Source organism: Octodon degus, unplaced genomic scaffold, assembly GCF_000260255.1.
Source record: "Octodon degus isolate 3935 unplaced genomic scaffold, OctDeg1.0 scaffold00169, whole genome shotgun sequence".
Taxonomy (NCBI): Eukaryota; Metazoa; Chordata; class Mammalia; order Rodentia; family Octodontidae; genus Octodon; species Octodon degus.
In genome coordinates this window covers 1,716,224-1,732,670 of record NW_004524745.1, presented here as the reverse complement: position 1 = coordinate 1,732,670, position 16,447 = coordinate 1,716,224, and the positions used below count along the sequence as shown (strand labels likewise).

The 16,447-nt window shown below is 39.1% G+C and overlaps 1 protein-coding gene across 6 annotated transcripts in view; it reads right to left on the bottom strand.

Annotated features, from left to right (window-relative positions):
- Positions 1-16,447, bottom strand: part of Sil1 (SIL1 nucleotide exchange factor) — a 269,715-nt gene that overhangs the window by 83,562 nt on the left and 169,706 nt on the right. For all 6 annotated transcript variants that reach the window (XM_023703384.1, XM_023703385.1, XM_023703382.1 and 3 more), the window contains 2 exons: positions 12,116-12,236; positions 8,201-8,300 (listed from right to left, as the gene is read on the bottom strand). In XM_023703384.1, the coding sequence (XP_023559152.1) occupies positions 8,201-8,300; positions 12,116-12,236 (221 nt within the window). The remainder of the gene's footprint in view (positions 1-8,200; positions 8,301-12,115; positions 12,237-16,447) is intronic.

Sequence of the window (16,447 nt, the reverse complement as noted above, 5' to 3'; positions counted from 1 at the left end):
GGACACTTGAACAAAGGCATATGAGACTACTGTTAAATGGAATGTTTCATAAATTTCAACTAAATCATTCTGGTTGATGGTAGAGTTCAGTTCTTTCATATCTTTGCTTATTTCCTTCTAGTAGTTCTGGAAATTCTAAGAAAAGTATACTGAAGTTCCCAAATACAATTATGAATGTCTGTTTCTTTCAGTTCTGCAAGTATATTGATATACAAACAGAAGTTTGGCATGGCCAAAATTTAGGATGACCACATATTTTAGTGGGTTGACACTTTTTTCATTATGTAATATTCTTTTTGTTGCTAATCATTTTCCCTGCTCTAAAATCGACTTTATCTGATGTCAGTATAGCTACTCTTGCTTTAAAAAAATTATATACTTTTAATTATTTTACTTTCTATCTACTTCCCATGTTTGCATGAGTTTCTTATATAGAACATATATTTGGGTCATCTAGAAATCTATTATGATAATTCTACTTTTTGTGATTCTATTTTAAATTGGTATATTCAGATCTCTATATTTTAATGTAATTATTTATAAACTAGAACTTGCCACTTTAGTCTTTGCTCCTTCTATGTTGTGTTTTGTGTGGTCTTTTTAAATTTTTTTTTCCTTCCCATGGCAAAGTAAAGTACACATCACAGAATTCCATTTTGATTTATCTACAGTGTTTTGAGTATATATGTCTATATACTCCAGATTTGGGGATTTGTTTTGTTGTTATTGTTAACTTGTTTATTTCTGCAGTGTTGGCAACTACATCTAGGGGCTTGAGCATGTTAGGCAAGCTCTGTGTCACTGAGCTATATCCCAGCCTCAAGTTTATGTGTTTTTAAAAAAAACATTAATGTTCTAAGTATTACAATATACCTAGCCAGGTGTGGCAGTGCACATCTGAAATCCTAGCACTTGGGAAGCCGAGGCAAGAGAATCGCTGTGAGTTTGAGGCCAACCTGTGCTACACAGTGAGTTCAGAAGAGCCCGAACTGCAGTGAGACCCTGTCTCAAAAGATAAACAAACAACAACAAAAATATACCTAAGTAACAGGTATCAAAATTTTATCATTTTTAGTATAATATACAAAACTCTAATTGTGTTACTTTTCTCTTTATACTTATCTTTATTTTGGGGGGTATTTTCATTTACTTACTTTTTATATTAATTTTATTGAGAAAGAAGTTGCAATGAGACAGTTTCAAAACAGGTTAGTAGGACAGTTATAATAATTAATACATATTGCTGTGCTTGTAGTAGTTATTCATAGTACAAGATGCAGACATGATATCTTGTCTAAACACTATTAGTTCAAAATGTTCTCACTAAGAGAAAGTAGCTGTATATCTATACTATTTTGTACATACAGATATATATTTTTTCACTATAAAATGGACCTTCATTTATAGCCCCCCCTTTTTGTTTACTTTTGTCAGAGATGGGTATTCCATTGCCATTCATATATTGTAGGTGCATGAATTCAGCAAAGTAATCCAATATAGTCCAGTAGTCTATAATAGTAGTGAGTTATCAGCACAACTGGCAATTGTCCGAAGTTGTTGACTTGAGCTTACCACAATAAACTGGGTGGGAGATGGTCACAAACAAGAGACAGTCATGGAGAAGGTATGGGCGAGACATAGGGTCCTCTGAGAACTTTAAGCTCAGGCAAAGAAGGAGACAGAGGCCCTCTCCTTCACAGTGAGAAGCCAGGTCCAACATGTGGCTTTCAGAGGTGCCTAGGTCTAAAAGTGCTTACATTAAGTCCAGCAGTTTGCTTGAACCTAGTGCCCTGCTATCTACACCAGAGACTGTTGATCTTATTGCTTTCTCTAACTACCAAAGTGAGCAAGGACATGCCCTGGAGTAAGTATATAGAGGGTCCTGTAGAGCACAGGGATACTGTACAAACCCACAAGCTATAAAGATAGGTAAAAAAAACCCTGACTTGCTGGATTCCAAGACCCTGGAAAGAAACCATTAATTCAAAAAAATTACAAAGGAATTTTTTTTTAAAACTTACTGCTTTTTTTCTTTTCTTCAAAACTCATTTCGTTTTTCCTTCATGGGGTGGGGGTTGGGTTTTTTCCCTTTATTTTTAATTTTAATTTTTTTGTTTTGTTTTTATTTCTGTTTTCTTCTTAAGTTTTCTTTTTTGTTCTTTTCTGTTATTTTTGTCTAACTCTATTAACCACCTTTTATTGCTTAATAAGATCCTTTATCTAAGTTTTCTCTCATCTTCTCTTAATAAACTTTTCAAATTTTGCTGTTAATGCTCCATTGCCTCTCCTGTCCATCTTTACTAGAATAAACATATGCTTTATCAATCTTTAGATGGTTACTCCATCCTACTGTAGAATTCTTTTCTATTGTTATTTTTTATTATAGGTGTGTATGCATTGAAAAAAAAAACCAGAATACACACACACACACACACACAAATTCATTACTGTCTATGGTTGTTGCACGTAACCAGTGGATGTCAGAACATGATCTCTCCAGAGGAGAGAGAAGACTATTGTAATTCCATTTGTTTTTTTTAAATTTCTGTTTCAATTTTTTTTTTAAAGGGTCTCACTATGTAATTCAGGCTAGCTATGAACTCATGGTGATCCTCCTCTTTCAGCCTTCCAAGTGCTGGGATTACAGGCATGCATCACCATATCCAGCTCATTTGGTTCTTCAAAAGTATCTTTTATTTCTTTGCTGCTTTTTCATTTGTTTCAAACAATTATTTAGTGAATCAGTTTTAGGGCAGCTGCTTTAAAATTCTTTTTTTTAAAGTTTTTTTTTTTTTTAATTTATTTGTGTGTGTGTGTGTGTGTGTGTGTGTGTGTGTGTGGCCAGCTCGGCCCACCAGGGGGCGAGGCTGGCTGGCATGTGGTGCTGGGGGATCGAACCGTGGTCCCTCTGCTTTGCTAAGCTTGTTCTAAGTAGGTGCTTTAGACCACTGAGCCATCTCACCAGCCCCTGCTTTAAAATTCTTGATAGATAATTCCAAGTTCTGAGTCATAACAGTGTCAGTATTTGTCTTTATGCAGGCTGCAGTAACAATATACCACAGAGTGGGTGGCTTAAACAACACACATTTACTTCTCACAGTTGCTCAGGCTAGGAAGTCCAAGATCTAGATGTTGGTCAATTCAATTCCTGATAAAGAACCTTGGCCTAGTTGGGTGTGGTGGTGCATGCCTGTAATCCCAAAACATTCAGGAGGCTGAAGCAGGAAGATTCTTGAGAGTTGAGACCAGCATGGGCTAAAAAGTGACATCAAGGCCAGCCTAAACTGCATAGTGGGACCTTTTCTTAAAAAGACAAACAACAACAACAACAACAACAACAACTTGACATAGCTTGGAGCAAGCCACCTTCAAGGGCCGGCCAGATAGCTCAGCAGACTAAAGTGCCTGCTTAGGCAGATGCAGAATCCCCTCGTGTGCTGTGCCAGACCCACCCCTGGACACACTGACACAATGATTGACACTGGGCATAGTGTTGTGAGCCTGTAATCCCAGCACTTGGGAGGCTAAAAACAGGAGGATCACTAGAGTCCAATCTGTGCAGTGAGACCCTGTAGACCCTGTACTAACTACATTAAAAAAAAAAGAAGAAAGCCACCTTTGAGCTATCTGTCTTCACATGTTGCTGGAATATTGCTCCCTCCCCCTTATACTTTGTGTGTGTGTGTGTGTGTGTGTGTGTGTGTGTGTGTGTGTTGGTACTGGGGATTGAAACAAAGGCCTTCACACTAAGCTACATTCCTAGCCATTTTTTAATTTTTATTTTGTGATAGGATCTTGCACTCTATAAGTTGCCCAGGCTGGGCTCCGACTTGCAATTCTCCTGCCTCAGCCTTCCACAATGCTGGGACTACATGTATGTGCCTGGTACCATGCTTGGCTTCTCTTCTACTTATTATAAGAACATTAAAACTGTATTGTGGGCCCAGCTCCCATAATCTCACCTAATTCTAATTATGTCCCAAAGGCTCCACGTCCATATAACATCATACTAGGGACAGGACAGGACATATGGATTAATTAATGGTCAACTTGAAACACCCAGCTGAACCTAGTCAGCATGTTTCTTCACGTGGAGGCCCACCTGAGAATTGTTGTAAACAGCATAAAAGGAGAACCAGAGGGGATGCTGTTGCTGGAGAAGCTTGTCATGCTGGTTTTCCTGATATGAACTCAGTTCTTATTGTGAGAGGAGCTCGGGTCCTAGCTGTTGCTGAAGATAGCTGTGGTTCTCTTCAGGGGAGCTCTGGTCTTTACTTTGAGCATTGCTTCCTGGCTCCAGTGCGGATCCCTCAGCCTGAGGGCACAGATCCTTCATCCCCTTGGCACAGATTTTCTGGCTTCCATCATTGGGACTTCCCAGTGCAGATCTTGATACAGACTGCGTGAGATATTGTTGTGGGCTCTAGGTCATCAGCTGGACTTGTGGAGGACGTTGTCAAGGGATCCAATCCTTATCTGGATTCTTTGGGTCTCTAGCATGTGGACAGATCTCTTGTACTCCTCTGTATTTGACTTTTTGGGTGAATAAAAAAAATAATTCTATAAATTATGTGTCAAGCCAGGTATGGTGGCACACACCTATAATTTCAGCACTCAGAAGGCTGAGGCAGAAGGATTGTTTCAAGTTCAAGACCAGACTGGGTTACAAAGTGAGCTCAAGGCCAGCTTGAACTGTATAGCAAGACCCTGCCTCAAAAAGACAAAAAGAAGAAAAAAAAATTGTGTGTCCTATATTAAATCTATCCCCTCACAAACCTTGACTACAGCATAGGAATTTGATAAACAATGGCACCTATTATTTGGCTTTCCTAATTCAGGCTATGATTTTCTTAGTAAAATGAGCAAAGTTCAATTATGTTTTGAAAATTTTGAGTATTAACTTGTAGGACTCTGGATTCTTTTTCATTTTCTCTTTCAATAGGCAATTTAGTCTTGGTGTACTGGCTCTGACTTCTGTAGGCTGGGGTCCCAATGATAATTTAGTTTTCAGAGACTATTCTGGTCTGCCTTCTTTGTGTGGGATACAAAAGCTAATGTAAAAAGCTAGGTAATGTTCCCCACTGCAGTTCCCCACTTTTGCTGTGCTAATTCTGGACAGCTTCTTGTTACTACAGAGTTTGTCCAACAGTTTATATGTAAAATTCTTTATCCTTTTCTTCTTTTGTTACTGTAGTAGTACCTGACACTATTTTTTTATATTAGTGTCTCAATCATACATAGTGAGGTCAAGGCCAGCCTGAACTACACTGAAAGACTCTGTCTCAAATAAATAATTGTATGTAGGTATGTATCTATGTAACAACAGGTAAGTGTCTTGGTTACATTTTTCTCATTACTGAGACAAAATATGCAACACCCAAAATTAAGGAAGGAAAGGTTTAGTTAGTTCACAGTTTGTGGAAGTTTTATTCCATAATGAGCTAGCTCCAAGGCAGAGTAGCATGGCACAGGGGCAACAGTGTATGGTGGCAGAAGACAGCAAAAGCAGCAAGAGCAAAAGGGAAGAAAGCAAGCCTTTTTCTCCCAGCCACACCATCGCTTTGCCCTCCTCTTCCACAGCTCAAGGTGTTTACCAAGTAAGGGCTTTGGTCCCCCAAAGAGTTAAATGTCCAAACTTCTCAGGTTGACACATTATATCAACCATTACAGTAAGACATAGGTGAATAATAGCTGACATGTTAAGACTTAAAGCATTAACAGTATGCATTATAACAGAGGGATAAATAGGTAAAATTCAACCTAACAACCCAAATCTATTGAATGAGACAGAGATTTCCTGAAAAGCAAGGAACTTTTCACCAAACTAAGATATCCCCTGATAAAATGGAACTGATGCTCTTTTTCACAAAACAGTTCAATCCAAGAACCACATTAATTGAGAGGTATGGTCCCTATCTGATAACGTCTTTATAAATAGTAAACATACCATCCTGTACTTAAAGACATCACACAGGATGGTTGTTAAAAGTAATGATGGCATCTGTAGCCAGACACTTTAAACATGTAAGGAATTCCCAAATTTATTTTGAGTCAATTTATTTGCCAGTCCCAGACTCAGTGTAGACAGCACATTGGCAATGAACAGAGTCCTATCAGGCCAGACAGGCTCCAAATGAAAGCAGAAGGGCCTTGGGACCCAGCAACCTCAATAAAGGAGATAACAACATGAAGCTCCACAGAAGTAAGAGAAAAGAACATGACAGCAGAACATAAGAGTGGGCAGGTGGCTCAAATCGGCAGGTACTAGGATTTTGAATTTAAGTACTAGCCTGGTATCCTCTCGTGAGGGGAAAGGACATTTTTAAATTGCAAAAATCAGCAACTGAAAACTTTTAACTATTTTTTTTCTTTTACATTTTTCAAATCCTTATATAAATATTCATACTTTTCTACAACTGAATTATGAGAGGAAAATGCTATTACATGAGGAAGTAAAATCCACTTGTACTTCAAAGAAAAGTGAAAAGGGTTAAGTGGGTCTTCCATTCACAGAGAAGATACTGAACTGAGGGACTTCTATGTTCCCATCAACCACAAGGTGCCCATGATAAAAGGGGCGACAAGTGGGAAGGAGCCCATGCCTGGGCCAGTGAAGCACCAATCCCTGTGGCAGGCACCTAGATATGCACTCTCTTTTCCCCGGCCCTTGCCTTCACCAGCTAGCAGATCTGCTTTGCCTCTCCCCTCCTACTTCCCCAGCTAATACATCTACTTGAGCATGTAATTTCATGCATGGGTTTCCTTCACCGATTGCTGTTGCTGTCACCACCCTCTTCTCGGTTCCCGCAACACATACTCTCCATGGCAGATATATGACTTTGGTAAGATGAGGCACACAGACTTGGCTTATATATCATCATGTCTTAAACAGATCAATAACAGGCCCCCTACAGAGGTCCATTTGTCTCAGAAAATACTTAGTTCTAAAGCATCTGAAAGACCTCAGGCTTTTTCCATAAGGAACTGGTGCTGTCCTTTTAAGGCTCGGGGAGAGAATAGAGAGGAAGACAAAGGCAAAAGGGATGATGAGAAAGAAGAAGGAAGAAATGTCTTTGGCCATCAGATGAGGTTCTTTCAGGGACTGAAGGACTTGGTAAAAAAAAAATGATTTGTGCCATTCTCTGGCTATTACATAAGCTCAGGATCCATCTAAAAGCAGGACTTCTTCCTGATATAGTCTGCACCTGTGAACCACCAGAGAGATAACCAAGGAGCTATGCTATGATTTTGTCTCTTTTTCCTTCTCATTCCCTTAGGTCATGCAGAAAATTAGAACTGGGGGAAACCTAAGTCATCCTCTTGTTCCAGTCACTTTTATATTTAAGAAACCTGAGGTCCACAAAGGATACATTTGCTATATGCTCTAAGAACAAAGATCCAAGTTTCTTCCTTCCTGGTCCAGCTCCTTTATTCTTTTGGAACAAGTTTGTATCTAATCCCAGTAGAGGCTGCCTCTGAGTTGTAATCTCCTTTTATCCTAGTCCTATCTATGACAATGGAGTGTGAAGCCACCTTGGCACTATGCTACAATTTTTCTGAAATCTGTAGTTCGAAAGTAAGGTCCTAACCTAAATTATACAAAAATGCTTCTAGCACAGTTTTGTTTGTTTTATGTTACTAAGGAGTGAATCCAAGACCTTCGCTCACACTCAGCTACATCTGTGGTCCTTTTTTATTTTAAGGAAGGGTCTTGCTATTTGCTAAATTGCCCAGGCTAGGCTCAAATTTGTAGTCCTCCTGGGTCAGCCTTCCACAGTGCTGGAATTACAGGTATGCATCACCATACCTAGCTGGCTTCTTTTGTTGTGGTGGTTTTTTTGTAAAGGGTTTCTTATTTGTCACTTACAGTTATTCTAATTATTTTGAAATACACTTATACCATGTTTATTCCAAAATCTTTAGAAAAAGTGACTTCCTCCCAGACAAAAGCACCAAGGCAAGTCAGGTACAATGGTATACTTGTGTAGTGCCAGTTAGTCAGAATAGGATTACAAATTCTAGACCAGGCCCGGCAACTTAGGTAGATGTTATCTTAAAATAAACTTTCAAAAGGACCTAGTATGTAGCTCAGAGATAAAGTACTTGCCTAGCTTACACAAGGCCCAGGATTCAAACTCTACACTGCAAAAACAAGAAACTAAGACCATCCTTCAGGCTTACACAGACTAAAAAGGCATACCTCATCTTCCTTTGCACTCTCTCTCCGTGCTCCCTCTTTGAATTTGGCCAGTGCGCTCTTGAGGTCCTGAGACGTATAGGTATTGGTGTTGATATCCAGTCTGCCAAAAAGGAAACCAAGAGTCAAGAGAAAGGCATGATGTTCCCTAAGAAAGAAAGTGCCCTAGGTAGCTAGCTAAGGTAAGTATACCAACCCAGGTATAATCTGCTCTGCTATATATTTGTCTTCAGTCAGTCAGTAGTCTAATAGAGCAAACTTCCCTTGATATTAAGGTAGAAAGACACAGCTGAAGTTGGGGTTACTTCACAGAAGAGGAAGAAAGGCCACAGGAAAGACAAAACCCCACCCTGAACAGAGAGCTTATAGCCAGGTGTTGGCAGCAATGAACCTGGAATATCTGTGTCATGCTGTTCTTTGCACATATTCGAGAGCAGGGTATTCTAGAAGGCAAAGGGTGCAGGGACAGGGTGTAAAATGCACCCTTATTTGTATCATTCAGGGATAGGGATGCCACATAACTGAGTCCTCTAGAATGTACCTGACCTGATTTAATAAGAGCCTCTTTACAAAAATGAGTTGGACAGATTTATACCTTAAGACCAACATTTGAAGCTCAGAGGAGAGGCAAGAGGTATATATCAGCCTGACAAAGAAAAGGATCTGAGATGCCCTGGAGTAGAATCAAGGCCAGCTACCTACCATGGCTAGCCTCCAAGGGAAGTATGGCACAAATGTAGCCGTAATCTCAAGAACCTGCAGGGACTAGAGTAATATCCTCATGATGACCTCTACAGCAGATCCAGGCAACATGTATTATCTAGCTTGGAGAGAAGACATCCACTGGGGTGGTGGGAGTCTCACCAGTAGCTCTCAATTTAGTTCCATGAAGAGAAGTAAGAATAGAGGTGATGTGGGTAAGTGGAAATGTGGACTATGGAATGTACTTGACAAGACTGTCTGGCTATGACTAGGTGAAGACTTCAGAGGTGGGGTAGAAGGGGCTACTGTGGGCCAGCCAGATAGCTCAATGGATTAAAGCACTTGCTTAGGCAGATGCAGGGGCGGGAAGTTTGATCCAAAGGCCTGCTGTGCTGGCTCTGCCCCGGGGCACGCTGAGACTGAAATTGAGATTGGGCGTAGTGGTGTGCACCTATAATCCCAGCACTTGGGGGGCTGTAAACAGGAGGAACACTATGAGCTCGATCTACCCAATAAGACTCTGTATACCCTGTAACCCTGTCTTAAAATACAACAAAAGAGAAGGGGCTATTGTCCTGCTGTGCTGTGTTTCAGGGGAGGACAAGCATGTCAATTGTATAGTCTAAGATCCCAGATCTCATATCTTGGCTTTCATGAAAGAGACATGTACTCATTACTCTACCCCTCTGGTCTTTGATTAATCAGACCCTTTAGGGCTCTGAGAAAAACTCTTGTTTTTCTCTAAGCCTTGAACCTTCTAAACTAATTAATAATAGCTAATTATTCTCATTTATTGAGTACTTACTCATATGTCAACCACAGGTTAATCTATTAAACATAATGTTGCATTCAAATAATTGTCCCATTCTCTGGACCATACATCCTCACTACTCTTAGACACATAACTCTCAGCCCCAAGTACACACACAAAAGCACATTCCCTTTCACATGTACCCAACCTCATCAGAGATGTTCTCAGGGAGCTCACAACACCATGCCACCTTGTCAATGCCTTTAGACTTCTGTTCAACTTGTTTTCCCATTGGCTATAACTACGTAAAAGGAAGAAGAAATGTCTGGCTTATTATGGAGACCATTCCAGAACAGAGGTTCCAGAAATGCTCCAAAGGAGAGAAAAGGCAGTAATGAGAATAAGTTATTCTCCTTTATAATGCCTCTGCAGACCCCATGCATAGCTCTGCTTTTCCTGTTTGAGGGTAAAGGGAGTTTGGGGAAGCAAATTCAGGGCCTTGCATATAAAGTAATAGGGGGCTGGTGAGATGGCTCAGTGGTCTAAAGCACCTACTTAGAACAAGCTTAGCAAAGCACAGGGACCGCGGTTCAATCCCCCAGCACCACATGCCAGCCAGCCCCGCCCCCAGGTGGGCTGAGCTGGCCACACACACACACACACACACACATAAATAAATAAATAAAATTAATTTAAAAAAATAAAAATAAAGTTTAAAAAAAATAAAGTAATAGGCAGGTGCTTTACCACCTACTTACATTCCCAACCCTTACGTTTTGAGATAGGGTCTTGCTATATTAACTTGGTTAGCCTTAGTCTCACAAGTAGGTAAGATTATAGGCATGTGCCATCATACCTACCTCCTAACTCAATACTTTTAAACCAAGGGGGAAAAATAGAGTGGTTTCTTTAGAAAATAAAACTTGGATTAGATATGAGAAAAAAACTCTCAAAAGTACTTTGACACTGACATAGGGGTGGTGTGTGTATGTGTGAGTTTTGGAGATGGTGAAAGTTTGGCAGAGGCCATAACAATGATATGATTATTTCTTATATGGTTATAATAAGAGTAACTATATGACCTAGCCTACTCCAGTATGATCCCATGTGCAGAAATTGGGGAAAGGAAAATTCTTCCCAGTCTGGATGACCATAAGGAAGACACTGTACCTCAATATAATGGAGAATCTCCCAACAGCAAAAGCTGCCCAAATATGACTAGATCGCTCTGTGACATTGTGACCACCACCTGACTAAAGGAAAACATGCGTTGGTTAAATGACCGTTTGTCAAGTATGTCAAGGAAAAGATTCAGGTAAGAATTGGGTCTCTAAGGGCTCTTTCTGATTCATGTCTAACTGCAAATTTTGTTAAAATAACAGAAATTGGAAGATTGCATGGTGCCTACTCAATCTATTATTAATTCCCCAAATGTATATATCTTAGAAAAAACTATCTGTAACAATGTATGATAATATTTTAGACTTTGTGAGCTGTCTGTTCCAACTTCTGAACTTGCCATATAGCCAGAAAGTAGCCCTGGACAATATGTAAAAAAATGAGCATGGCTGTTTTCCAATAAATACTTGTCAATACTAAAATATGAAATTCACATAATTTTCATGAGTCATAAAACAATATTCATTTGGTTTTCCTCAATCCTTAAAATACATAAAAATCAACTTAGCTTATAGACCCAAACAGGTAACAGTCTTAATATGACCTATAAACAACTAGCTCTTTGATTCCTGTTTCAGAAACTCCATGGCTGGTATTTTTGTACTGAAGTACCAAACAGCACACAATTCTCACAATTCCTGCCACCTCATGCCTCAACCTCCTTTTCCCTCATTCAAGAAATGCCAAGCAAAGAAAACTTGTTAATTTGAAACAATGAACAGACAAAAAGAGACTGTTAATTCTCTAAAATCAAATAACCTAAACTGGTTATTAAAAAGTAAGGCAACCTCCAACCACTGCAGAATGCAATAGTTTCTACTTGTGTACTATAAGAAAGCCTGTTTTAATACTGACTAACAAGAGGAAAAGTTAGTCTGAATTAAAGACTTTAAATGCAATTTTATTGTTCACCAAGGAAGTATTACTGCGAAGCAGAAGGCCTAACAGGCCTGTTTTAATGAATAGATGACTCATCTGTAATCAGCACATTAATTGTTGGGATTCAAATGGGTGCTCTTAAAGTACTGGGAAAAACAGCTTCATTTTTAAAGCAGGTTAAGCATTCCCCCTACAGCCTTTTTTAAAGTATCAATTTGCTTTTGCAAACTGTTTCTTTCCAAAGATTGTAGAAGTAAACTTTTATATCACCCTGACAGATTTATCACAAATTCTGTGCTATTAAATTTCAAATTTTAAAAATCCACATGAATTTGCGTTAACATTTTCAGTATTTCAAAACTAGCGCCATCACTAGTTCCTACCAGTTCCTACATTTAACACCATACCTTTTTCCTTTTTTCAGCCCTTTCAAGTTATTTTGCAACTTATCTTCATGCTGGAGTTTCACCTCTCTTGCCCCAGTCTGAAGATTCAATCTCACGTGGGATCCTGCAGGAACAGCCTGGCCTAAAAGACAAGAAGAAAAAGGATCATATGATCTAAGGTCCTTGGAGGGACACTGTGTGTGTTATCTCCTCCATCCAGTTTTTTTTTTTTTTTTTTTTTTTTTTTTTTTTTTTTGCAGAACCGAGGATTGAACTCAGATCCTTGCATTTGCCAGTCAAGAGCTTATCCTACTGAGCCATCTCTCCGGCCCCTTCCATCCAGTCTTCATGCTCTCTCTAACCTACACACCCCACTCGCATATACTACTTTTGCTAATCTTCTCTCTGTAAGAGACTGGGCAAGGTGGAAAATACGACACACACTTGAATCTAGACAGCAACATTCCTTCATTAGAACTTGCACATTTAAGCTACTTTGTATTTTCTTTAAATTGAGCAAAAAAACATTTTTTATTCTGTATACCAGGTGAATGGTAGATACCTGTCCATTCATCCCACAGGACATAGATGGATTACTGTCTCCTTGACCTCTTCTTGCCTCTCCCTGGATAGTTCCACAGAACTCCAGACAAAATTCGTGGTTTCCCAGCAAGCTTCCCACCTCACCACCCTCATCTGTTGAAACAAGCTTCTTCTATGAAGCTGTCCTCCCTGAACACAGGACTGACAGTATCTCCTCCTTTTGAATTTGGCACAAAAAACTTTGCGGCTCATAACATTTATGAGAAAGAGGAAGTGACTGGAATGCAAGAGGACACAGCAAGCCAAGGAAGCTGGGAGTGGAACCAAGACAAACTGAAAACTTACACCTACCTATTTTAAAGGAACTGATTCATTAGCTGTGAAAACAAGTGTTGTGAATGGATGGCTATTTCTATGCATTGCACAAGAGCTGTTGAAAAGCAACCGTGCAAAAACCACATTCCACAAACAGAATTTTACACCCATTCACTCACAGAAATGATATTTACTGGGCAATGACTTACACTAGGCTAAATTCTAGGAACACAAAGTTGAATGTTAATGGCTGCAGGGATGAAGCATTTCAGGGAAAGGGAACTTCAGAAGACTTGAAATTTTAAGCAAAGATGGTGCTGTTGATACTTGGACTTTGACTTGCTTTCTTGTGCTAAAGGATGACATTGCCCTGCTAGTGCTGAATTTGATTAAAGAACCTAAAATAAGGACAATCTAAAAATATTTCCTCCAAGGAAATATAGCACAAGTTCTCAAAATAAGGTAAATCCTGAGTATAAAACGGTGAGATATAGCAAGAGTTCAATAGTTTTCTCAATTCCAGCAGGTCCACAAAGAACTCTTAAATTATTCTATCCCCTCTCCCTCCAACTAAGGAGCCAGAAACACACACACTTGGTTTCTACTCTGCTGCACCACTTCAGTAGGGAGATCCTAGGAAACCTATAGCACATAGGGGGTATATGTGTAATTATTTCTTTTAAATCCCTGCCAAAGTGTGGGGTTTTCCTTTGTTTTGAGACAGGATGTAATAGGTGACATATCAGAAGGGGGTCAGAGCTCTTACTTTATAAACATCCTCATCCTGTGCAAGAGGAGGGTGCAGAGATGGTATGAGAGAGCTACATATAAGTGCCCCAGTGGGTGATAATCTACTAAGGGAAGAAGAGAGGCTTACTTTCTTTCCCCTTTTGCTCTTGTTGCTTTTGCTGTCTTCTGCCTCTTGAAGTGTTGCCCGTGCCTTACCACAAATGGTTAGGTACTGAAACCTCCACAAACTGTAGGCTAAATAAACCTTTCCTTCCTTAATTTTGGGTGTTGGGTATTTTGTCTTAGCAAAGAGACAAAATAGAAAAGAAACAGACACAATGGGTCTTGCTGTATAGTTCATGCTGGCCTTGAACTCACTATGTAGCCCAGGCTGGCCTCACATAAACAAACATTGATGATGACTCCTCAACACAAATGAAGCTACATATGGTCATATTTTACAACAAAATGAAAGATGGAGTAGATGTTATTGACAAGTTATGCAGCAACTATGATATCACTTAAAACACAGTGTTGGCCAATAGCTATATTTTAATCCTAAACATGTCAGACATAGTTTCATAGTTTACAAAGAAAATAACAACCCCAAAATATCATGAAGAAATTTTCTTAGCAGATTGGGACTGAATTGATACATGATCAATTACAACAGAGGAAGAACAATATGTATCTGCACCAAGAATTCTGTAAGTGAATTCTGGAGTAGACTGGTGAAGATAGGTGAAACATCAAGAACTTTCTAAGAAAACAGGAAGACCAGCAAGATGTCAAGTACGTCCTACCAAAGAATACAGGAAAATAAAATTCAAGGTGTAAAATGACTGTGCATCCAACAGGGTATACATTTTTATATCACATCTGGAAGGTTTATTTGGCATATACTGCCAAAAGTTTCAACAACCACAAAATGACACAAGTTGTTTGTCAATTATTATGTATTAGTTTGGTGTATAAATTGTTTGGCAGCTTGAAACAAAGCTTTCAAAAAATGAGCAAATGGCAGCCAAATTGTTGAAATTTTCTCTCTCAGGGGGTCTTTTTGTCATCAAAACATAGGAAATTTTGAAAGAAACCCAATCTCTTGAATGTCAATATTGTTCTAAAAGCTCAATGCCACTGGGTGTGGTGACACACCTGTAATCCTATCATTTGGGAGGCTGAGGCAGGAGGATTGTAGCAAGTGAGTTTGAGGCCAGTCTGAGATACAAAGTGACTTCGAGGCCAGCCTGAACTGCACAGTTAGATCCTGTCTTAATAAATAAATAAAAGTTCAATACCACATCTGTCACTTCCCTATAAATCCTTTAGATTCTGACTATTAGAATGATAAAGTCCTGTTATGAAGGCTTTTATTTCAGATAATCAAGTGTCATGGTAAATATAGTTTTGAGTTTTATTACTGATGCATATGTTTTACTTATATTTCATTATTAGTATATTTCAAAATATCTTATAGCATATCATCCATTATAAATAATTTCCAACACTGAATCATAGTGTTGACATTCTATCTAGGTTTTATCCCTGGCAAGAATCCAATAACATTTTCTAGCCTAATTCTAACATTGGATTGCTCAGGTATACATGACCACTCTGTAGCATTTTGACTAGTCAAATATTTATTTACATTACTGTTTCCTTTTTCATCTGAATCAAGGTCTTCATTCTGTACTTCTCTACCTGTCATTTCCTTTTTAAAAAAATTTATTTCTACGTATTTTACTTTTTGTTACCATAGTAAATGAGATTTACTTTTTTTTTTTTTTTTTGGTGGAATCAGGGATTGAACTCAGACCCTTGTACTTGCCAGGGAAGCACTTGTTCTACTGAGCCATCTCCCTGGCCCCTACCCGTCATATCTCTGGCTCACATGATCCAAGTCATCAGCAGTAGTCAAGTCACCTGATGACTCATTTCAACTCCCAAAGTTGTAAAGGCAGATTTTCATGTGATATTATACTGAATTGGGCTAATTCTACATGAAAACACTTAAAACAAATTATAAATACACAAAATGTAACACAACACATAATGTGGGTAAAACTCACCCATTTACACTGACACATGCACATATACCTTGCTACTAGTTATATCAAGTGGCTGAACGCAACGATTGATTCCTGTATTCCCCAAGCCCAGCTACTGAGCTAGCTACCATTATGCTAAAGTACATATTTTCAGTAGTAAAGTTTGGTATGGGCATCTGCAACCCTCAGTGAGGAATCAAGGGAAAATAAGATCAGAGTATAGCATGAGAACCCTTCTCTTTGGAGGCTTCCTCATAATGTTAAGAGGCAAAAAGTGATAAGGTACAGATCAAGGAAAAAAGAAAATCTTAAGTGGAGGGACCCTCAAATACAAAGGCTCCAACACAAAAACTGATAGGCCACTGGGATGGAGAAGTAGACCAGGCTGAAAGGCCTGAGAGGGCTATAGCAGCTGCTGACTTAGTATACCAACAGGAAGTCTGAGTTTATTCTCCAATAGGAAAATAGAACGGATGGCAGGGGAAGATGGTACTGGAAGGAGATAAAGCCAAATGCTGGCAAGAATAACAATAGGCCATTTCTGTCCTGTTCCTATAATCATGGAGCAAGAAATAAGTTCTTGGGGCTGAGAGATAGCTCAGGAGAATAGGCGCGTCCCTGGCAAACACAAAGGCTGGAGTTCAATCCCCAGTTCTGAAAAAGAAAGAAAGAAAGAAAGAAAGAAAGAAAGAAAGAAAGAAAGAAAGAAAGAAAGAAA